Source organism: Nelumbo nucifera, chromosome 8 (genome assembly GCF_055504915.1).
Source record: "Nelumbo nucifera cultivar China Antique chromosome 8, China Antique-T2T, whole genome shotgun sequence".
In the NCBI taxonomy this organism is placed as follows: domain Eukaryota; kingdom Viridiplantae; phylum Streptophyta; class Magnoliopsida; order Proteales; family Nelumbonaceae; genus Nelumbo; species Nelumbo nucifera.
The window spans coordinates 52,022,477-52,048,232 of NC_142656.1; the positions used below are offsets into that span (position 1 = coordinate 52,022,477).

Here is a 25,756-nt window from a genome sequence, read left to right on the forward strand (position 1 = left end):
CAGAGCGGAATATTTTGCTTTGCCAGCTCACATGATTCACAATGAAGACTCGATAAAGACACTCCTTTAAACATATCTGGGAACAGATGACTCAAAGCAGAAAAGGACAAGTGACCAAACCGAAAATGACATGATAAAATTTTGTTAACAGACTCTGACACAACGGACTCGAAGGCAACTCCATGAGGTGGTCCCAAAGCTTGATCTGGTGTGTCCAGCAAGTATATTCCGTTCGCCTCATGGCCACTCCCAATCATCCTCTGAGATTGCAGGTCCTGAAAAACACAATGAGTGGGAAAGAAAGTTATGCTGGAATTCATTGACTTTGTTAAGCTACTAACAGATAAGAGGTTTGTGTTAAGCTTAGGGACATGAAGAACAGAAGATAAGAGCAGGGTGTCAGAGGTCTTTATATCACCTTTACCATAGATGGGGGCAAGGGACCCATCGGCAAGAGATATTTTCTCTTTCCCAAAGAGGAGGTGATATGAGCAAAACAGGTTAGATAGGCTGGTCATATGGTCTGATGCACTGGAATCAATAATCCAAGGGATTTTATGATTACCTGAAGCTGAAGCATGATTCACAGAAGCACGAGTACTTGAGTGAGCAAAAGTCGATGAAGATGATGTACTGTTGGAAGGGTGAGTTGAAGAAACCGTAGCTCCCAGGTGATTTAGGAGCCTCCCATACTTCTCAAAATCCAACTTCATTGCAGCCAACTGCTCAATAGTTGATTTTTCTTCGCTTTCCTTGCTTCCCCCTTCAGACACTGTACCAGCATTAGCAATTTTGGATTTTCCCACCTGACTGCCCTTCTTAGGGTTATTATTGTTCTTAAACCTATCAGGAAGAAGTTCAGGATGAATCTTCCAGTAGGTGTCCTTTGTATGTCGTGGTTTCTTGCAATATTCACACATCTGCTCTCTTTTCTCAGTAGGGCCCTTCGGTTTCATTCCCGCATGTGCAAAATGTTCTGTAGATGGACTCTTCAACTGCACCTGCCGCCTACTCTCCTCACTACTTATCATAGCATATGCATGTGAAAGAGTAACCTCATCCCTGGCCAAAATGTTTTGTCTAATAATATCAAACTCAGGGTTGAGTCCAGTGAGAAACTCAAACACCCTATTTCTCTCCACTAGCTTTCTATACATTTCAGCATCCTTTTTACTCTCCCATACCACTGTCTCCATAACATCAATTTCCTGCCATAGGGATTTTAGTATAGAGTAGTAGACTGCCACACTCTTCTCCCCCTGTCTCAGGTTCTTCACATCACTTTTCAATTTGTATGCTCTGGCTACATTCAGTTTTTGTGAATAGGTCTCAGTTACACTGTCCCATATCTCCTTAGCCAAAGACATCCAGAGATAGTGTTGGCTTATATGGGGTTGCATAGAGTTGACTAACCATCCTATAACAGTATAGTTCTCTTGCATCCATCTTCCAAATTCAGGGTTTGTCTCTTCGAGTTTCACCTTGCTGCTTGTGAGATACCCGAGTTTTCCTCTACTACAAACATAGATTTTTATAGACTGTGCCCAAGCAAGATAGTTCGTCCCATCTAGCTTAATTGTGGTAACACCAATCAAAACGGAATCTACTGAAACAGGTCCAAAAACTGGCACCTGCTTGAACTCACTTCCGTATGCCTCCATTAATCAAATGGAAATCAAAGAACAGAAAATTTTGACTATGTAAACTTACTTGAAGTCAAACCAGAACTTGGGTGCTTGAAAAACTAGGGTTTTGCTCCGTCCAGCAGATGGGAGGAAGAGAGAAGACACTGCCGCACCTACTAGACTAACCCAAACTCTTCCAAACCTGAACCACCCTCCTTTAGCAGTCACAAGACACTTTCCAAGCACAGGGCGCCACACCCAAGCTTCACCTTTCCTGGTAACCTCGAAAATCTCTAGTCGGCTAGGGTTTTGGGCAGCAGCAAAACAACATCACTTCTTGGCAAAATTTGGCCAGAACTAAACTCTCCAAACCCTTCTACCAACTAGGCAAGTGATTCTCTATACTATAGAGAACCTATCTCTCCATACACTCTCTTGATTTTAGAGTATACAGGAACAAAGAAAAAGAAGGAAGAGGAATTGAACCTGCTCTAATACCAAGATGTAAATCAGTCCTCTAATATCAAGATTAAACTTGGTGATTAGCAGAATAGAACAAATCTGAATAACTGTATAAGAGAGGAAGATGGCGAAGAAGTCAAATCAATCACCCTTCTCCTTTAACCCTATTTTATTAATCTCTAAAAAATTGATGATGACAAGTATACCCTTAAGTGGGCGGCCAGCTTGGCAGTTACATAAAGAAAATAAAATAAGAACAAATAACAGGCCCATTAAGTGAGGCCCATCAACATAAAATAAAAGATAAAATAAAGAATATCACATGAAAGGCTGTTAGGGCCCATTCGACCCAATCTCTTTACAATCCGCAAGAAATGAAGTGCCAAGCACTCTATTGAGGCATTTTCTTCATCCCATAATTAGCTTCTTACAATAAATTGCCCCAGAAACATTTATCAAAAAAAACAACAAATAAATTGCCCCAGAAAAATTGTGCCCTGCTCACCCCTTGTCTAGACACTGCATCAAATGGTGCATTTGTTGATCTGTAAGTCCAAGGTTCTCAGATCCTTATTCTTATCAATATTTCCAAGGGCCTTGTTCGTTGTGTTGTAGCCATTGTACCACCACCTTTGAGTTCTCCTCTACCACAATATTTTTTTTTATCAGTAAAAATCTCTCCTCTACCACAATATTCCTCAAGCTTAGAGTCCTTGCCATTCTTAGACCATGCAATGTTGCTAACAACTCTGCCCTGTTTGAATTTCCTACCCCTATGAGCCCAGCAAACAATGTCAAAATGCCCCTCTTATGATCTCTAAAACCACCTCCTGTTCCAGATGATCTGGGGTTGCCTATGCTACAACCATTGAAGTTTAATTTGACTCCACCTTCTAATGAAGGAGCCCAACAAAAGGAGCACTCGGGATCTGTTGCTTACCACACTGCATGTAGAAGCCTATGTAACCTAACATGAATGAACTCGTCAGTGTTACATACACATGGGTGTTGTCCCATGTGTACTGAATAGTGAACACTGGTATGTTCATTCATGATAGGTTACATACGCTTTTACACACAGCACGGAAAGCAACAGATCTGGACCACACTCCTATGAGGCAGAACTAGAAGGATTTCTATCATACTCCCCAACCTTTTAGCAAATCTGCAACTGTAAAGTAATCAAAAAGCTTTGTTGTTCTGATCCAATGCACAGTTTGATTTGTGTGCTTTCCTTGACCGCTTCTAAAGTCCCTTTCCTTTCTTTAAAGAGCCCATTATTCCTTTCCTCCCATATCACCCAGACATCTGTAGCCCTCATACATCTCCACATCAATCTTCTATGCTAGATATAGTATGTAGTAGAGAGATACAAAGAGAAGAAAAAGAAAGAATTAGAGATCAGAAAAAAAAAAAAAACATAGGGTATGTACCCTATATGTTATTTATGCTCATCTCTAAAAGGGTAAAAAGACATATTTAACGCTAGCCACTCAATACAAACCTGAATATAAATAAAGTTATAGATCAAAAAACACAACCTCTTAACTTATTAACCATACCCAACCTTCCTAAATAAGAAGCTAGCTTGGACTTGACAACACCTTTGGCAAGCACATAAGCAAACTAGATCATAGAAGTAATAAATGGGAGAAGACTTCTCCAGTAGACACCCATAAGTATATGAAATGCTGATCTAATTCAGTATGCTTAGTCCAATCATGCTGTAGCAGATTATGAGAAATACTGATGGCAGATTTGGTTACCACAAAATAGTATCAAGCATCCATCAAAAGCCATTCCCAACTTTCCAACAAAAGAATGCAACCACAAAACCTCAAAAGCACACTGAGCCATGCCCTGTATTCTGCCTCTGTTTTCCAAGAGACCAAATTACCAACAACTAAAGCACAATACCCAAACATGGAGCATCAATAATTAATAGAACCACCCCAATCTGCTTTTGTGAATGCTTTTATCTTCATGTGCCTATGATTGGTAATAATATAATGCTTTGTTAGAATGCCCTTTAAGATAAGCTAAAGTACTCTCTACTACAGTGCAATGAGTATTATATCAATCACGCATGTACTGACAAGTCACAAACAATGCTAACTGTATAAGTAATGTTTGGTTGTACCATGCAAAAAAAATAGAAGTTTACCACCTACTCTCAGATGCATTTCCATCTTTCAGGGGTTTTTGTCAAGGATTCGAATATCAATACGATACATCCAATACGGGGCATATCGTATCGGTATCGGTGGTGGAAGATACGGGATACACTACGACTGGCATTGTATCGTGCCAGTTGTGCGTATCGCTACAATACAGTACCATGTCGGTGCGTATCGCACCGTATCGGCTGATATGGACCGATACGCATGATACACAAATACGCCATACGCACACAACGCCTATCCTAAAAAATTTTGCATCTAGTGTGATTCGAACCTAGGCCTTACTTGCAACTTAAGGTGCTTAGCGGTTTAAGCCACTAAGCCATCTTTTAGTTTGTGATGATAAATGAAATACAATTATTGTTATTGTAGTTATTATAAACATATAATCTGAATAAATGGCATATCTTTATATTCAACAGTTCCAACTTAAAATTAAATAGAATAATATTAAAACTTAATATTTAAAAATATAAATAAAATAAATAATCTACCAATTTTATATTTATATCAAAAATTGATTTTTTACTCAATAAATTTATACGAATAAAAATATTAATAATAGAATAATTATTTTAGTACTTAAAATTCATATATTATATAATTTTAATATGTTTTTATAAATTATTAATTGATATTTTAATTTACACTAAATAATAACATATTTATTACTTATAAAAATAAAAACTTTGTTTACAAAATATTCAAGCATATAATATTATATTGAATCTATTAAATAAACTAATTTAAATTTATATAAAAATTATTTATTATTTCAGAAAAATTAATGAAATAAAAGTGTTAATAATGAAATAATCATTTTAGTAATTAAAAATTATGAATTTACAATATTATATGCTTTTAAAAATTTTAATATATAGATACGAAATATTTTAAGTTAACATTATATATTTTATGAATTATCAATTGATATTTTGATTGACATTTTATAATAACATATTTATTATTTACAAAAATAAATTTATTGTTTATCAAACATTTCAAAATTTAATATTTGGTTGGCTTTTCCTGTTAATGTTGAAAAGTAAAAATATTAAATTAGAAAATAATTAATATAGTAATTAAAATATAATAGCATTTGTTTGTATCTTGGAATTAAATAGAATATAATATAATAATGGTTTTATGCAAGCATTAATTTGTAAAGAGCTGTATAATACGAATCTCAGACTCCTGATTGATGGATTGTCAACAAAGTGGTATGATATCTATGCATCCCATAATATTAATTGTAATATATTCCTTTATATATACCATTAAAATATACATTTCTTATGTATTTATATCTTATTTGTAGCGATCTTGATCTTAATGCTAGTGTAGTTGATGTATTTACAAAATTTGTATCTATTTTCTTAGCGTATCCATGTGTTTTCATATCTTTCATTTGTACCCATGCGTTTCCAAAGCGTATCCGTATCCGTATCTGTATCCAAGTTGTCCGATACGATACCCGATACCGATACTTTGGTCCTTGGTTTATGTGTGGGGAAGCATGGGATCACACAGCCAAATCATCACCATATAATTCTACTTAACCTCATGATCATATGCAGGATCCATAGGAATTGGTTCCTCCAATAGAACCCCCAACTTCTCTCTTCCTCCAATTGCCATACATATAGTTTGAGCCCATTCCAAAAAAAAATTCTTGCCATCAAACTCAAAGTAATTGCCTATGTGTTTGGGCTCTTCCTTGTGCCATTTGGAGTCATCCTTGGTTCAACATCTGCCCTAAAATCACTACCAACTAGCTCCATCACTCACTAAAAATGATTAAGCTAAATGATTTAACAAAAAGTAATCCCTAGAGAAGAATTGAATCACAAATTCAACACTAACTTCCACCCTAGAGGAGAAGCCACTACTTATGGACCAAGAGAAATGCCAATCAATCTTCACAGTGCTTCTAGAATTCGACCCAAAACAAACTGCCTTCCAAACCTTAACAAAGTGATTCCAAAAAATCCCAAGCATTCCAAAAAAAGAAAAAAATAAATCCTAAGTGACACTTCAAATCCAAGTGACAAACTCTGTAGACAAAATTTCCCTTAAATCTCTTTTCTTCTTGAATGTTAGGAAGAAACTCCAAGACTCCCTGGGCACAAAACAACCTCAAATCTAGTCTCCAAAAATCATCTAAAACCAGGTCATACAAAGTATATCAACAAGGTCCTCCAAATCCCTATGCACTTTGCTTGTACCTCACAATCTTCAATCTTCTATGCTAGATGTAGTTGGTAGCGGGGAGATAAGAAGAGGGGAGAGGAGAAGAGAAGAAAGAGAAAGAGAGAATCAGAATGCAGCAAAAATTATGGGGCATGTTCCCCTTTCTTCTATTTATACCCATTTCTAAAAAGGTACAAAAAGACAAATATACCCTTCCACCCAATACAAACCAAAAATATAAATAAAGTAATAAATAAGAAAAACTAATAATCTCACAATAACAGACATAAACCAATTTTGTATGATGTCTATGGATCCATGTCTATAGGCCATTTCCATATTAGCAACTTCTTTTTTAATAATATAACTTAAGAACTTATTAAAAAAATATAACCAATTAAAAGAAACAAAAGTAATCATACCTTTAGGAAACATTTTCCTGTCCCTACCCATTTTGACATCAACATGCCAACGGCAGGTACCTCCCATTCAAATTTCCACTTATTTTTTGTCAATGCAACAACCTCTAAATTTGATAGTTTGTTCCCCAAGTGAAGATTAAATGAGCTGCATAAACAGGTATGCTGATATTCAATCATTCAAGTAAAACAAGTTTCAAACAGAGAGAGTAGAAAATAGAATAAGAACTCATTATGAGCTCCATAGACAGTAGTAACTATCTTGAACTACACCAAAAGTTCTGATAGCAACTAAAAAATATGCAATCCAACATGTTTTACATTTTTCATTAAAGGTAACTGATTTCAATAACATAGAGGGCATTGCTTGGTGCAGACAACTTGTGCAAAAATGCCAAAGGTCAGATCCAAGTCCAGTCCACCTCTACCAAGACCACAGATAGATACAACCAACATTGGGTAATGGTCCTTTAAGAGAAAAAGCAAGTTAAAAATGCTTGATATTTCTTTTTTTATCAGTAAATGCTTGATATCTATCCCCAACTTGAGGGATGTATAAACGAGTCAAGCTTTAATTATTTATGATTTTGTTATAAGCTGTCTGTGGCATTGGGCCCATGAGCCATTAATTATGTTTTTTTATAAGTTGGGCCATAATTTATGTTTCTTTAATTATACATTAAGAGTTGCCACATCATTAATGGCATATCTGTAATTTATTCATTCTTTAATCTTTTAATATTAAAAAAAAAAGTGGGGGATCCCAGATTCCCAAGATCTGTTTGATCCATAACATTTCTCTTTCTCTCTCCTTCTCTTCTGTCTTGGTCTTGCTTCCCAAGGTCTACCTTCATTTTATTTTGTTTCGAGTTGAAGATCAGCTTATTAAAACAGTGAAACTGTTAAACATTTAATGCCATAAATACAAGGGGGGGGGGAATATCATGGTCATTAGGTCATGTGCGAGAGAAGCAGACCTACGTTAATTTTGGAACCAAAAAATGATCAAGAATTTTCTTATAACAAGGCTAAACATGAAATCACAATCACAGAAAAGTGCATGGTAAAGACAGCACATTGATTGACCGGGAAAGAGATCAAGGGCCCATCAATTGATGATATTCTAAGACATTGGGCATCAGTGGCATGGTTTGTTCATAGACAAAATTGCATCAACACCATGTAGGCAGCCCTGAAGATGGGGAAACTAAAATTAAATTGTGATGGATGTAGCCTTGGCAATCCAACACCTTCATGAATAGGCAGTGAAAATAGAGATCGTCATGGAGATATAGTCATGATTTTCACTGGACCAATTGGGATTGCAAACTCTTTGAGAGCTTAGATTCTTGCAATTCTTAAAGACCTGAAGCTAGTTGGTTCCATGGAATGGTAGAACCTGATTGTGGAAGGCTACTGCAAGATAATGCTCAAACACATGGAGAAGAACAATGGGGGCTCATGGCTACTCCAACAGATGACCAAAAAAGTATTATCTTCAGCATCCAAATTAAACTGCCTGTTCAAATAAATACCTAGATCATCTAATCCCTTAGCTGATACCCTTACAAAAAAATGGAGTTACTGGAGGCTAATAGATTTGGGGAACACCAGGACTGAGTACTGATATAAATCTAACGTAGTTTTTTTTTTTTTCTGAAACAAATTTTGTTGGCAGCTAAGAGCCAGTTATAATGTCTTCTCCATATCCTATTTCCTATCTGGAGATGGAGAAATTTTTCTTATTATTTCATTAATCAATTTTGGCATTGATGACCAAAAAAGGAAACTTCCAAAACTAATCTTTCTTTTGGGCGCATACAATTCTTTGAAATGTGAAATGATAACATACCACACAAGCATTTGAAGCCATATATATATAATGGGTAAAATACAAAAACCTCCCCTGAAGTTTCTGACAATCATAAAAACCTTCTCTATTGTTTTGCTGTAACAAATACCTCCCCTGAACTTTTGAGAAACTCTACAAAAACCACCCTTCCATCACTAACCCAGATGGAAAATGTTAGCTGATGCATTATTTTTTTAAATATCAATTTTACCCTTGTGTCACTGTCAAACATCACCGATAAAAGGCACATTATTCCCTCAACTGGTCAATCTTCTCAGAGGATTGGAACTTTGGGTACATGGTGAGGAACTTGGAGAAGGATTCATGAAAGTCAGGTATGGACTCTTCGGTTTCAAAGGTTCGCTCGGCAGCAAGGGATGTGGCACGGAGGAATTCTTTCTAGGCATGGAGCCTGGCAAGGGATCTTGACCTCCCAAAGCTCCCATTTTGATTGGAGAATGCATCGGAATCTACATCTTGCGATTTAGAGAGGGACCCATCTTCTGATGCCTCTTTGAGCGCTTCTCTGAGCTTGCTTTCCTGCAACTGTTGGAGGATCGAGGGATTTTGCTTTTCTTCCTTTGTCAAACCAGAACCATCTCTTCTGCTTTTCTTCTCCAGGATTAAGGCCACACAATGAAATATAGGTTTCCATAGTGAAAGATGCAGAACCATCTCTTCTTCTGCTCTTCTTCTCTAGGATTAGGGTCGCGCAGTGAGATATAGGTTTCCATAGTAAAATATGGATGAATGCTCCCCTGTCACAATTCAATCCAAAGAAATGAAAACCAACCTGAGCTCACACAGGTTTTATCCCATTAAACAAAACTCTAACAAAATGGATCCAGTCTCAAACCCCACCAGATTCAATAGAAAGAAAAAGGTATCCGAGCTTTCCCAAAACCAAACCTCTGTTTCAAAAATCAAAATGTTGCTGCAAGGAGGGAAGATGGCAGAGATTCAGAAACATTCCCAAACTTAAACCGGGCCGAGGGGTCTTTACTTTTTATCCAAAATATCCAAACATGCAAACTCAAAATATTCTTCCATTAATGGCCACAACTTTAACTAGATCACGAGTACTTGGCCCAAAATAAATGAAAAGGAAAAAGAGAAAGAATAGAGATCTGAAGAAGTAAAAAGGAAAATAGTAAGATGGAGATCTGAGTCCAACCCAACCTTCAACCGTAATTAGATAAAACCCTAATTTAAGCCCCTGGTTCAGGAACCCAAAATTTAGGATTCAATTGAAAGCGGAACACATCATCAACCCGGAAAATAATGAGAAGGTACCCCAGGGATCAATCCCATAGAAAACACAAAGTCCAAATCTCTCGAAAGCATATGTTGTCTGGATCCAACCTAGCCAACGAGAAAAGTGGCAGAAGGGTAAAATTGGTATTTAAAAAATAATAATGCATCAGCTAATGTTTTCTGTTTGGGTCAGTGATGAAGGGAGGGTTTTGTCAAGTTTCTCAAAAGTTCAGGGGAGGAATTTGTTACAGCAAAGCTATAGGGGAAGTTTTTATGATTGTCAGAAACTTTAGGGGAGGTTTTTGTATTTTACCTGATATATAATTCCATGAACATGATAAAAGTTTTTTATTAGCAAAGTCAACCAACCTCATGCTTTTTGTTACATCAGTACCAGTTTGACCATTGAGCTCCAATTCGTGCTCTTCATCAGAATCAGAGGCTTCATCCTCATCTACTGTTTCATCTTCTTCACTCTGCTCAATAGGGTCAATATTTATAGATTCCTGTATCTCAGTTTGCATGGCATGACTTTGACCAGAGTCATCATCAGACCCTAAGAAACAAGAGAGCAAAGATGGCAACTATAATTCAGAAACTTAGGCTCTATCTTCAAACGTAAACAAATGGACCTTACAAAACAAAGACAGATTGAAGAAATGCTGAAAGTCTTAAACTAATTACTCGTTTCAAAACCACAGAAAAGAAAAGCTTTTAATGTAAGAAATGCATATACCTGTTGAAAATTGTAAGGGGACATCTATTCCCTAAATATCAATGACTATAGTTCAGTTTAATTGAGTTGAAGGTAATATAATTATACAAAGTAAACCAGACGAAAAGCAAGATATTTGCCATCAACAAATGAGGTGACCAAAGGCCACTACAGGGAAATTTCCCTGAAGAATACTTCCAAATTAACCCAAAGCTTAGCTTTTGAAATCTTTAACTTCCTGTGTTGTTAGGACTGTTATTAGACTGTTAGTAGGCTGTTATTAGTGTTTTTTTCTTTGTAAAGTTGTAATCAGGGGTACTCTTGTAATTTTCCGCTTATTCTAAACACCCTAACATATAAGTCAGTAAGGGCACCACCATTGACATATTTCCTCTTATTCTCTTCTCCTACTGTTTTTTTTAATATATAAATGTTCCCTCTTCTACTGTTTCACTCTTCTATTCTTCCTCTTCCATTCTAGATGGTATCAGAGAAGATTTAACAGTGGTTTGGGGTTCCAGTAGATCTCTCTTTCTCTTCTCCTTCTCTGTTTTCTCTGGAAAAGACTGAAACTTCCCAAATATGAAAAGGATCTGATTGGGTAAGGCTTTTTTTCTATTCTTTTTTCCCCTTTTGGTCATAGGACTGATAGGATAACTGTTTGGGTGTTTCTCTCATATCCCTAGATGGTTTTTCGAGTTTGTGAAAGGGTAGCTCTCAGTTTTTTTCCAGTTGTGTGGTCTGAGATCCATTCGGCTGTGTGGTTTGTCTTGTTTTATGGATCTCACACTGAGTTCCAACCTAAGTGATATGAGTAGTGCTGTATTTGATGTTTTTTTTATTTTTTGATCAGCAAAAATCTTTCATTAATAACAGAGAGATTAAGATACGATAGATAAAGATTGCAGAGGAATAAACTGCAATCTCCAGCAATCAGTTACAATTCTGCCCAAACAAAGGACACACACACGAGGAGAGAGGCAATTGTTTGGCCTCCTTTTCTGTAGCACATCACAAGTGTTTACCTTCCTTAGGAACACTTCCCAACAGAAAGCTTGTACTTTTGGAGGGATCGGTTTAGACCATATTTCTCTCACTGGGAAGTTCACCCCCATTGGATCAATATGAGTGAGCAAATCAAAGAAAGATGCACAGCAAATCAAAGAAAGATGGGGACCAAACTCTACAATCAGCTATAGATTGATCCAAGTAGACCCTCTCAAGTGTTGAAACCATCAGTGCTGTATTTGATGTTTCAAGTGTATTTTTTCCTTGAAGATCAAGCTGCAGGCAGTATATAACCTGTGAGATTCGGCTGAAGGGTTTTTTCTTTCATTTTTTGGATTGGTGGTGTTTGAAGTTGTTTTCTACTACTGGAAGGAGTTCTTTGTCTTCCGGTTCCTAGAAGTGTGCCATTGACAGACAAACAGGCCCGTCTTCTCTTGTTGGTGCTGTTTTTATCTTCTGGTACAAGTTTTTGTGTGGTTATTACGTTTGTTGTTTTTGGGCAATGTCTACTGATGATTCCACTATATCTGAAGTCACTGAAGATCAGAATATGGTCAATCCAGGGGCTGAAAGTTGGGGTTTCCCTGTTGATATTACTGTCCATGATGGACTGAATTATCTAGAGTGGTCGAAAAGTGTTAAACTGTATGTGCGCTCAGGAGGAAAGCTTGAATATCTGTTTGGTGATGTCCCTCAATCCAAGGAGACTGGTACAGCTTCTGATAAGTGGGATCAAGACAATTATTTGATTATGTCTTGGCTCATAACCTCTATTCACCCTAGCTTGAGGAAGAAGTTTACATGGGCTGATACAGCATAGGAAATTTTGGATCAAGGTAAGGGTACTTTTTCCAAGCAGACACAATATGTTCATATTTATCAGCTACGGTTTGAGACATCCACTTGTAAACAAGGGGAGAAAAGTTTGTCGTCCTACTATTCTTCCCTTACCTCAATGTGGGAGGAACTTGATTATTATCAAACTGTTGACTGGAAGAATGAATCAGATGCAAAAGAGTACAGGAAACTTGTGAATCAGTAGCGAGTGTTTTCCTTCTTGGCTCGCCTTAAGCCTAGTTATGAGCTAATTCAAGTTTAAATTTTAGGGAGTAAGGAGCTCGCACCACTTCAAGAAGTGTGCTCTCCAGTTCAGCCTGAGGAAAGTAGGAGGATAGTAATGAATCCTCCAGAGGGGGAGCAGTAGGTAGCTCTCTTGGCCAAGGGAGGTGATGGAAATAGAAAGGGTGTTGTAAGGATGAAGATGACTAGAGAAGTTGACAAAGATAAGTTAAGATGTACTCATTGTGGTAGACTCAGGCATACCATAGAGACATGTTGGGACCTTGTTGGCAAGCAGAAAAACTCAGTCCTTCCAAAAGAAGCAACCACAACATTCTGGGAAGAATTTTGTAACATGTATTTTCAACGTGCTAACCCCATATCAGGGGTGTATGTGCATTGGGCCCGTATCAAGGTGTATCGGGGTGTATAGGACCTATATTGGCTGATACAATACGGTTTTCCTGTAGGCAAAAATCAAATTAAAAACGTTTGAGAAAAAAGGCTTCTAACTCTACAAAAGCCTTCTTTCTCTACCAAACTCACCACATCATCCCTACACCTTCTTGGATTGCAAAATCTTTTAAACAAAAACCAAAAACAACCTCCTCAAGGTTTTTCACGTTTATTTTCAAATTTTTTAAAAATTTGCAAAAATAAATATCTTTTCAATTTATTTGGTAATATGTTACAATATTTTGTGTTTTTTAATGCTTGGAAATGCTTCTATATATATATATATATATATATATATTGATATACTCTCCTTATGTTGAAAATCCTATATTTTTTGTTCTTTAAATAGATTCATTTAATTTTTTGAAGAAAATTTAGAAAAATATAAAATAACAACAAAAAATAAAATTTTATATTTTTGGTGTAATCTGCCCATGAAGAACAATAGTGTCATAGATCTATGGGTGATCTACCATATCCATAGATCCATTTAAATCTCTTGTAAAATATTCATTGTTTAAAATTTTTTGAATAAAAAATATTTTTTTTTCATTTTTAGTATGAAGAAATTTTTGTAATTTCTGTAAAACAAAATATATTCTCCTAATTTTTAATTCATAGATCTATTGAAATTTATTGTAAAATATTAATTTTTTTATAATTTTTAGAATAAACATTTTATTTTTTCGAATTTTTAGTGTGATTTAACCATAATATTTACCATGTTGCAAATCTATGGATCATCTATCACATTCATAAAGTTGTTTTTCTGTTACATTTTTATTTTTTTTAATTTTTGTTATAATTTTTGGAATAAAAAATAAAATAATTGTTTGAATAAGAAATAAATAATTATTTAAAAATTACAGAAAATGTTTCATTAAATAATTCTTAGGCTTATATTTTGTAGTTATAACCTTAGTAGAGAATACTCTTTTGTTCTTGTATGTTGATTATGATATATTTTTTCATAAAAATCACTAAAGGATGTGATTTTTATGTATATATTAGCACATTTAAGCCTTATATTTAATGTTATTGATATACTTTTATGATTTACTGGAGTCTCTATAGTGTTTGCAGCATTTCTATGTGTATCCTAATTTTTCGTCCACATCCATGCGTATCCAAGGCGTATCCAGATACGTCTCTTAAATTTGTCTTTCGATAGACTTAGCATTTCCAATAATTTGAACCTTGTTTCAGCATATTGTTTACTTTCAAGAAGAGACAAAGTTAGGCTAGCTAATGGTTCTCACACCACCATTACTGGCCAAGGTACTGTACCCTTACAAAATGGGGTTCTCCTACATTCGATCTATCATATTCCCAAATTTCTTACCAACCTTTTATCTATTAGTTGCATAACCAAATCCTTGAGTTGCAATTCAACTTTTTTTTTTCTAATCAAGTTCCTTTTAAAGCACTGAATGCAACAGAGGTGATAAGATATCACCAAAGAGCAAAAACACTCCCATATACCCAAAATAAACCAAAAGAACCCACAGATTACAAACAGGAAAAACCCAACCAAAACAGAGCAAATTACCCTGAACATACCCAAAACAGATCTCCAACGAAATCGACAGCAACAGGCGACCGACATCAAAAACCCCCCCTTCAATCTTCATCCATGAGAATATCCTCCTGGTCTGAAACATCCTCATCCCATCCCTTGTTTTTTCTTCAATTTGTCTTCCTTTTTTCTTTTTTCAAATTCCTCGAAGGTCCTCCTAGCAAACCCCTCACACCCCCCAAGAAACACACAGGCCCTGACTTTTCCCAATCGTAACCTCTCTCTACACGGACTTTTGGAGGGCTACACCGCCTGAATCTCCATTAATACTATCAGTACTTTGCAGCAACCTGTTTGCACCCGAGTCAGGCTCGACACCAGTCAGCTCGCTGTCCTAATGTTCCTTTGTTTGTCTGAAGGGGTACAGAAGACTGAATTTGCTTCAGTGCCTCCCTATGATCTGTACCGTATGTCCCATTGCCTCGCACTCTATTCCCCCTGTACACCCATTTGTATTTTTTTGTAGGTCCTGCCCCCACCAAGCCGAGCTTTAGCCTTGAAAAAATCTTCATTGCATGTACGAATTTATGGTTTCTCAAATTATGTAACTTCTTATTGGTCATCTCGTTAGTCTGTTCCTCCTCCTCAAGATTGCTCCCTCTTCCCAAATCGATGCCCACCCTTCCAACCTTTACCTCCTTGTAAAGCAGACTATCCTCTACAAGGTTTTCACCCTTTCCTTCAGGGGATTCTTCACCGGCTGACACTTCCTTTCCTGTAACCTCACCTTCATTTTCCAGCTCAACATCGGCACTAACATTTCTTTTCCTAATTGTCTCCTCCCCTAGAAATTCTGGTGTCGTCAAATCTGATTTTCTGGATTCACATCTGGCCTCTAGGGGCATCACAACTGAAACCCCAGGCTTGGAGGAACCACAAATCCCGTCAAGATCCTTACTGACCTGAGGAAAATGCCCGGCATCACCGCTCACTGGAGAATATGGGTAGTCATCAAAAGTTGTACCTGTTCTACCTACTATCCTCTTCCTACCATTTTTGTCAAACTTGGCGATCACCCAGATCCATCATTCTCATTTTCTTTCTCTGGCCACATACGAAATTCTTGTTAATCCACTCCTTTTAAAATTTGGTCTGCTAATTCTCCTGCCAACTTTCCTTCTCTTGAACTGATTTTCCTCCCTGCCCTTGTGCTCTTTGGTGTTGCAGGCTTGAACTTCTTTCAAGATTTCTTTTGAGCGAGACAGATTCTTCAAGGGACTACCCTGTTCAGAGGTAGCCGATGGAGGTTGTGCGCCACAAGCCCTTAGTGCGTCTTCAGTTCCTGAGAGAGTTCCACCTGAGTTCCACCCTGTGTTTTCTTCATTTCCTTCAACTTCATTACCACCTCCCGTTATGCCTGAAGATTCACATCAACCTTCTAGAATCTCCATACAGACCTTTGCTTGCTCCCATCACTACAGTGGTTAAACAGCCAACAACAAATCTTCAATCAAACACCTTATTTCCAACATCTCTCCTTTCTAAGTTTGATTTCATCTACCTTCATGAACTTTTTTTATGAGTGGCTGTGGATCCAAGCTTCAGATCCAGTTTCCTGGGCTCTGACACGAGCAATATGGTCAAGAAACAAGAAGAAAACCAAAGCAAAGCTCCAGAAAAGCAGCCCCAAGTTAGAAAAAGAAGAAAGATTGAGTGGGAGAAGAAGATTAGAAGAATACGACCTTAAGGTTTATCAACAGATAAAAGCAGAAGTCCAGAAACAGAAACAGAATTCTTCCTCAAGAAAATGTTCAAAGCTGCTCAGAATGAGACATCAATTGCATGATCTACATGGTAGTGTTGTCACAGATATTTCATCCAAACACTTCTTTTCACATTTAATAAAATTGTAATTTACTGTAACTAATCAAAAAAAATTACTTACAATGACAATGGACAAGCTCAAATCTACTATTCTCAAACCCTACTAAGAATAGATAATAGTCACCTTTTTTCTAATTTAGACCATAACAAGAATAACCAAAACCCATGTCTATAATACTAACAGAACTTGAAAGGACTCGTTATTTTTCTAAGCTCCACATAATATTGACTTAAATACCATTGATAATACAGAAAGCATATATACCACTAAAACAAGGCTTATTTCATATTAAATAGATCATCCTACATAAATACAGGAGCTAGAAAATAGAAACTAATTTCCTCACCATTATTCTCTTCTTCAGACCCGCCAGACATTTCAAAAGCATAATCTTCATCTTCCTCGGTATCACTTCTACCTTCTTCTTCTTTTTTTCTTCACACAATGGATGAACAAATCAACTCAGAAATCATTTGTTTAACTCTTCAATGGATTATTCTCTAAGAAACAAAAAGAACTTAAGCAACAAACCAGCAAAAGGATTTACAAGTTCCACAATAACAGAACATCAATTATAATTACTTTATATTGTGGAATCAAAAAACATAAGCACTTCTCCTCAATACAGGAAACAACTCATTAAGGTAAGAAAAATACAAGTAAATATACAATTGTAGTAAACATTCTTAAACCAACTAACTCCAAATTTGGATGAAGAACATCTAATGTATCAACAGAAAGGGGAAAATAGAATATGATTCTAATATTGGATGTGAAACATTTTTAATGAGTAATAAAATGTTATTAAAAAGAAAAGGAAAAAAAATAGAAGAAAGCAGCATTTGGGAAATCAGTCACCAAAATCTTTTAGACCTCCAAAATCATTTGAACATAATTTCTGCTCTAAAACAAAGAGAACTCTTTTCAAAAAGGAGATTCTTCTCCCGATTTTACCCCTCTTGTTCGCCCTTCTCTTGATTCTCGCCCCTCTTTTAAAGTTAGCCGCTAACCTATTTAAACGGTGAACTCTTTTCACACCTCGCTCCTTGTCACCAACTGGTGACGGTCTGTTCCCCTTCTAATCGCCCCCCCCCCTTTTAAAACAATCTCCTCCTGCTGGTCCTCCAAGTGTCCCTTTTCCGAGAAAACTGGAGGGCGCATCTCCTCCAGATCCTTTCTCGAGGAGTTAAAAGGCTTCTCAGAACCAATTCCCTGTAAAAAGGCTTCTTCAGTTCACAACTACGAAATTACCTTTTACCCCACCCCGCTTTTCCCACGTCTCCCCTCTCTCTTCCTCTTGTCCTTCCAACTCCCTGACCTTTTGCTTTCCATCGTCTTCCTCCTCCCGACTTGCATTCTCAGGTTCATCTAGCATCCTAATTTCCTATGCAGGGTAATCTAACTCCTGGATTCGATCAGGCAAGACCATTGAATCCTCCTGAATCCAACAAACAGGATGCATCCTTCAATAACCAACCTCAAGTCGTACCACTCTCCAGCAAAGTTTAATGCCATACTCAGGGGGGGTAAGATGTATGTTCTCTGCCTCGACCAAAATTCTTGCTGCTACCAGGTTTTTAAGCTTAAACATTTGGGCATCCACTCTTCTAAAGCAACAGCAAGCATTTCCGATAACACAAAAAGTATTTAAATTCCATGCATGGAGTGGAATCTCTAGGACATTAATCCAGACAAGATTCTTGCTACCAACTTCTCTAATTGCCCCCACTAACGGATTCCATCTACCCAACCTGAGCTCCGGCGACCTGAACATTGAAATTTCTCTACCCAGAATTTCGTTTGCCTCCTTGCTACGGAAGATGAAGAGAAAGAAGCCCGCATTTAACTTTCTCACCTGGACGACCTTTCAATTTCGTCCTACATTTCATCTGCTTCTGTCTTTAGTTTGTATTTATCTTTGATCTGGTGAGTTCGCAACTTGCGCCTCTCTAAGGGCTACTTGTAATGATTTTTAATCTCTTGATTTTCTTTATTTATTTATTTTTTGATAAGTAACCTCAATTAAAATTCCTTGCTTTTAATAAATTAATCATTTAACACAAAAAAAATATATAATCACACAAAAGGCATGGAAAATCATAGCTAAGCTGCATATCAGCATCGATACTTAACCTTCCATAAGCAAACATAACAAACTCTCCCAAATTATTAATGCACATATACAAATGAAACCTACTATTGAATGAGGAGAGGCATCGAATGAGGAAGGAGACAAGTGGGATGAAGCATTTGAAGGGGAAGATTGATGTGTTTCTCAGTCAGGGAGGTTTTTGTGATTTTTCTTTTGTTTCTTCAAGTGTTTGTAGCATGACTTTTCTCAATGTGCGTGAATTGGTTGTTCTTGGTCTGTTGCTTTCTTCTCTCGGGTGATTTCTCATCACCTTCCTATTGTGCTTTCTTTTTGTTTTTTTTTTTATCAGTGCTTTCTTTTTGTTTTTAATGAATCTATATTTTATTTATCAAAAAAAGAATAAAAAGCAAGAATCCACAAGATGTGCATAACAAACCTACAAAGTTTAAGGAATATAAACCATACATATCAAAGGTTAAAGAAAGGAACAAATACACTTATAAGAGCAAGACCATTACCTCCTCTTATACACATTGGCAAGAGATTCACTTCCCGACCCCAACGTCATTAATAAGTTATCATACACTGAAGGTTCCTTATAAACTAATACGCTTTCAGATGTTGTGCTCTTCCAATGATCCTCGGAGGAATTTCCTGCATTAAATAAAAATAACTCAACTCTTGAAAGGAAGCATCTTCTAATATGGCTGTGTCCATTGATTCAACTTCTAAGTATCATTTGCTTAGAATTAAACTTTTCAATTTGTATACGTTAATATTAAAATTAAACACCCAACCAACCCATTTTGATGTGTGTTGATTCTGCTCAGTGTTCCAGGCCCCAAATCATACCATAGTAGGAAAACCCAGCAGGATGAAATATTCATCCTAAATAAACCCACTAAGTGGTTGAACATGCCAAGTTGTAGGTATCACTTGGCCAAATTTAGTTTTTCAAAAGAACCCTAAAATAATGTATAATGCTGCAGTCTTGGTTCATATAAAAATATGATGGTTCCCAAAATAGTGGTTTCTACCAGTTTGGTTAAGATTCAAATCTAAATCAAAACTTTTTTAAGGAATCTAATCCAAATCTAAATAAGAAATTTATGGATCTAACCATTAATTAAATTTAAAGACACAAGAAAGAAATTTCTTAATTAACATTCTCTTTCTTCAATACTTACTTTAATTTAGTTTTTTCCATCTAAGTTACTATATTCCAATTTTTTTATTTGTTGGATTAAGAACGAAAATATAATGATATATATTGCATTTCAGAAATATTATTTAGTATCGTTTTTATTAATAAATAATAAATATCTCCTATAATAGAAAGATTAACTCGCCAAGTCAGCAATGCCAACTTATCCAAGTTGAAATTATAACCTTAACCGAGTCAGCTCATTTACTGAACTTTCCTACCATGCAGCAATAAAATTACAATAAGAGGGATTTTATTGAGTGAAGAAAAACTTCATTCTAGAATGAAGGGATGAAAACTAACACAAATCACAGCCTGCAGCTGACAGTCTTACGGGGAAAAAGAAAAAGAGATAGTCCATACAAATAAAGTGGCTCAAAAATATAAACAACCAGCGGGTGATTAGGGATGAGAGTGATGCTATCCGTGCATTGTTTTCAGGACCAATTGAGCAAGGTGGTTCGGTAAGAGAATAATTCCTAGCAGTAGTTTTTGCAGTTGAGAAAGCCAAAGAATTGGGAATTGGTAGGTTGATCATTGAAGATCACTCAAAGATCATAGTGGGATCCGGGATGGCTGAAAAAAATAGCAGAATTCCTAGCAGCAGTTTTTGGGGTTGAAAAGGCCAAAGAATTGGGAATTGGTAGGTTGATCATTGAAAGTGACTCAAAGATTGTAGTGGGATGGCTGAAAAAAGGTGACGGGTGATCTGGCAGCTTAGAAATGAGTTCAGGCACTTCAAATGGCTTTCAAAAGATATGAATGTTCAAGTAAGATGGGTTAGGAGATCTGCTAACAGCTTGGCAGATAGTTTAGCAAAGCTAGGGGTTCAAAGACAACTTATATACTAGGAACAATTGTAATATAGAGGGGGGATAATCCTGTATTGGGTTTCATCTTCTCACAACTTCTTGTTGTGTTCTGTTCTCACTAATCAATAATAGAATTCTGTTTTTTGTGTTGCTGATAAAAAAATATTTAAACAACCAGAAAATTCATTGTTTCGTACACAATAAAATCATCTAAGGTGATGACTAATACTGCCAAGACTATAAGAACCAAAATGAATTTTCATTGACCTTGAATCTCAAGGAGGTTTCAAATTTTAGGAATAAAAATGCCACATGATTACAAGAGAGATGTATCATACCTGAGGAACTTGGTGATGAGCTATGAGCAACATTATTTTCAATACGCTGATTCTTCCTCATATCCTTGCTTGTGTTAGTTTTCTCAGGTGTCTTAGGTCTCATATGCCCTGAGTAAAATAAATAAACAAATAAAACTTCATTACCAAACTGAACGACAATTCTTTTGACAAAATATTTATACGAAGTAAGATTCAGTCCGCTATTTTGTTTATTCTCAGAAAAAGGATTAAATAACAAATAAAATAAAAAATAAATTAAGAGTGTGTTCTGTAGTGTGGATGAGAAATTGGTGGGTGTAGACTGGTCCACACAACACCACTGTGGCAGGGACCAGTCCACAAATGTTCTGAACTGTGGACAAACTGTGTGGACTGGTCCAGTCCACACCCACAGTGATGTTCTGTAGGCGTGGTGTGGACTGTCCACACCACACTTTTTGATTCCACGTATCTTATATGAAGTTTATGAAGTATCTACACAGTTTATCATAAATGTCTAATTTTACAATTTATATGATAAACAAATTGGAAAAAAGGCTGTGTCAATTGGTTATTAACTAAAAATATCAATTTCTACAAAAATGGTAATAAAATAGTTTAAAAAATAAAAATTATTAGGCTATTGATAAAAATATTAAAAAATAATATTTAAACAAATGAAATAACAAATTATTGCAAGATAAGCATAGCATCAAACTAATTATGCAAACTAATAATCCATTGGTTCCCATACTAGTCGTAAGACAAGCATAGCATCAAAATATTGGTCCACTAGTTTCCCAAATTGGTGTATGGATAAACCAACATTACAATTAGTACTTAGACAAAAATAGTAGAACCACCATTATAAGACAGATAAGAAGAAGATTGCAAAGTATGTTGCACTCACAAAAGAAGAGTGCAAATAATAGAACCACCATGAAGTCCTGCGTGTTGATGATGGGTTGTATAATCTCTGTGTGGTGCTACTTGAGCAACATCTTCAATTGGGAGTGTGACCCAATTAATTAATTTCAAAACCCATAAAGCTGAGAAATTTAGTAAAGCAGAAACTTCATTTTTTAGGGTGGACCCGAAAAACTCGTTACTTATGTACCTTTATGCCCTATGGTCCACAAACAATATCAAGTGCTATGAAACACAGACAGAGGCATAATGCTTGAATTAATGGGCCTGAAAAACTTTCTAGACCATGTTGGCTCATGTTTGGGCCCCATCTCTCCTTTGGTTTACAGTATCAGGACCTTTCACCAAGCAGAACCTTTTTGACCGCCTGATTATTGCACTAGTTTGGGAGATTTCCTTTTAATTAAGCTACAATGCAATTGAACCAGACCTTGATATGACCCGTCTCACATATCAATGGGTCAGGTTTGGCATGGGGTTGGTACAACTGAACCAGACCTAGCTGAACAAAGATGCAATACCAAACCTGATATGTCCCATCTCACATATAGAACATCCATTTTCAACCAAGGTTATACATACAAGCATTGGCACAGGTCCACCTCAACCTGGTCTGACCTGATTAAGGCTAACATGACCCAAACCCAATAAGTTCGGGTCAATGCAGATTTACCACTTAATCCAACCCTAATTGCAATGCCCAACAAAATCTCTACTATGATCACAAGGATTCAAGTAAAGCTGTCGATAAAGAACATGTGGTTTCTAAGCCATTACCTAGAGTTTTGGAATTCCATGACAGCACAAAGGATCCTATACTATCTACCGAAAGATGGAAACTAGTAGGGAAGGTTACTTCTACACATGGACTTCTATGTATTGTTAGATGGTGAAAGTAATCTTGGTGATAAGTCTATGAAAACCCATTCAGAGTGGAAGGAGTTTGTATGAACAGCTCACCCTTTAAAAATATCTACAGCAGCCATCTGCATATTTATAATCACTTTGTTCAAGCTATAACTTGAGAGATAATCAGTACTTGCCAAAAATTCTTGCTGACCATGCCTATTGAATGGATCCACCTCTTCATGCACAGGCAGGGAAAAGGATCTTGGTTACCAGATTTCTTGTAAAAGAGTGTTTATCCTTCCAACATACATGTGTTGGGAGACTTGCTCTTTTGGCATTCTTGTAAAAGAATGTAATCTTTGAAGATTCTTTCATTATTCAAATCTGAATATTAATTCATCAATTTTATATGTAAATATCCTTCTAGAATGTAGCCTGACACAAGCTCTTTCTGACAGTGCCCAAATAGATAAGAAGAGCAAGTTTCTATTGACTATGGAGATGTTACACATTAGTATTACACATTCCATGACATGTATATATATTGCCCAGGTTTGTAGTAGTGCAGTGTCACAGTGTAGGAATCCTCAAACTGCAGTGAGCAACATTCTTCAAGAGTTAACTGCAATTTGATACAGGGGAAACCTACTTTCTAGATTTCTAGCATATAAGACATGTTAACATGACAAATATACTGACAGGTATAGATGAGTTACAGAAGGGTCAGAAAGGGAATGCATGAGACTGAGAAAAGACATAGGATTCACAAGCAAGGAATATTGCCCTGGATATTGGATTTTCTAGCCAATCCAACATGATTGGAACAAGGTCTTTTTCTGAGTTGAAACTAAAAAAAAAAAAGAATAAGCATGCAATTACAGAAGCAGATCTTCAAGTTCCATGCTAAAACTGTTTCACTAACAACAACAACAGAAGCAAATCTGTTTCACTAACAAATCTTCAAGTTCCATGCTAAACTCTACGTATCCAAACAACAAAAGCAACAACAAACAAATGACCCAGAAAGATCACTAACAAATCTTCGAGTTCCAAGTTTCACTCTGTCTTTTTCACTAATAAAAAAACCAACAAAAAGATGCATACTGGCAGTGGAGAGCTTCAGTGGACCCCTTTGCGGCGGAGCACAGCAGCAGAGAACTTCAGCGGTGGAGACCCAGGTTCAACGGTAAAATGATGTAGGGTTTGAAGGGTGCATGTGAAGCATGATATCAAAAAATGAACTGTGGACCGACCCCTTCCACGAGAAAATGCTGTTGCTGATAATTTGGGGTGTGGACATGGCTGGCCCATGATATAGTGTGGACCGGTCCCATCCACAACCAACCGAACAGCGAGTTCACCCCATGGCGTGGACCGAAATGGTCCATCCACGAGATGAACACGCTACCGAACACCACCTAAGTAAAATTGCATGGTTATCCCTTACTAAATAGGCATACCATAACAGCTTAACAATAAAAGGCAATCTATTTTTCTTTTTTTTTTTTGAGAAAAGCAAAGTATAATTATATCAACTGAAAAAAAAAATACAACTATGGCCCTTTGTACGAGAGTATTTTGTACAAAAACACCTTTAAGGACCCCCAAAACAAATTACATTCAAGAAAGTGGATGAGAGGTCATCTAGACTGAAACATGTAAGAGTAGACAGCCCTGCTCTCAACACGCCAATTGCAGAATTGATAACCACCTCCTGGATTCGAGTTCTGCTCAAAAATTCTACTGTTCCTTTCAAACCATATTGTCCACAACACTGCTAGGGGAACCACATTTCAGCAAGCTCTCCCTTTCTTGGACATTCCTTGCATCCTCCACCCTGCTAACAGGTCCCTCACAAAGTTCTGGAAGCACCCAACAGCTGGAACAGAACTTCTAAAATGATTCCAGACTTTAAAAGAAAACTACAAAATAGGAACAGATGATTCACAATTTCCTTATCGGCATTGCAGAGGGAGCAATCCACGTTTGCTAGATTAGCTCCTTCCCTGACCAGCAGACCCTCAGGCTATGTTTGGTTTGAAGGAAAAGGTAGGCAAAAGAAGGGAAATGTAGGGAAACCTATACAAGATTTGTAAAGGTTTCCCTACTTTTTCCTTCAAACCAAACACAGCCTTAGTTAAGCATTTTTCCCAGGACACTACCCAGGCAAAAACTTTCACTTTTGAGGGAGTTGCATTTTCCCAAATTGCTCTATGAACTGATTGAGAAAACCCCTGACATGGACCATCTGCCTTAAATCTTAGCCATTCACATTGACTTGCTGGGATGCCTTGGCCTCTGCTTCAAAAGCTATCCATGCTGTTTTGCCTATCTTCATTGAGTGAGTCAGGTATGATTGCTATTCAGTGTCTAAAATTCTCTTTTGGAAGGACCTTTGAGTGGGTGACTCTACTCTTAAAGATGCTTCCCCCTCTATTTACTCCTTACATTTGTTTAAAAATGACCCTACATCTTTTACCTTTGTTCTAAAGGGGTGCCATGGAACTTGGGTCTTAGAAATGGGTTAAGAGAGGCTTCTAATGAAAGAATCTGGATTCCTGACCCCAAAGGCTCTTTCTCTTGTGCCTCCTTCCTTCAGTCCCTGGTTGCTTGTGCTCCCTTTGGATCTTCCTTTCCAGTGAGGTTTGGTGCAAACCAATTCCCTTAATAATAGAGGCTTTCTGTTTTTTTTTTTTTTTTTGATCAGAAATAGAAGCTTTCTGTTGGGAGGTCTTTCGTGGAAAAATCAACACTCTGAATTTTCTATAGAAGAGAAGGAAAAATGTTTGTTCATCCCCGAATTGGTGCACGCTTTGCAAAGCAAATGGTGAGACAGCCTATCACATCTTTATTCCTACTATTTTGTTACCTCTATTTGGGAGTGGTCTTTGATCTTTTCGGGTGCAGGTGGACTCTACCTTTTTTTTAATCAGC

At 36.7% G+C, this 25,756-nt stretch overlaps 1 protein-coding gene across 3 annotated transcripts in view; it reads right to left on the bottom strand.

Moving 5' to 3' along the window:
- NOF1 (U3 small nucleolar RNA-associated protein) overlaps positions 1-25,756 on the bottom strand; it is a 124,183-nt gene that overhangs the window by 80,455 nt on the left and 17,972 nt on the right. For all 3 annotated transcript variants that reach the window (XR_016079424.1, XM_010264938.3, XM_010264939.3), the window contains exons 4-8: positions 21,068-21,175; positions 19,232-19,367; positions 16,968-17,056; positions 10,352-10,538; positions 6,880-7,024 (exon numbers count right to left, since the gene is read on the bottom strand). Coding sequence is in view for 2 of the 3 variants with exons in the window: in XM_010264938.3 (XP_010263240.1) it covers positions 6,880-7,024; positions 10,352-10,538; positions 16,968-17,056; positions 19,232-19,367; positions 21,068-21,175 (665 nt within the window). In the remaining variant the exon portion in view is untranslated. The remainder of the gene's footprint in view (positions 1-6,879; positions 7,025-10,351; positions 10,539-16,967; positions 17,057-19,231; positions 19,368-21,067; positions 21,176-25,756) is intronic.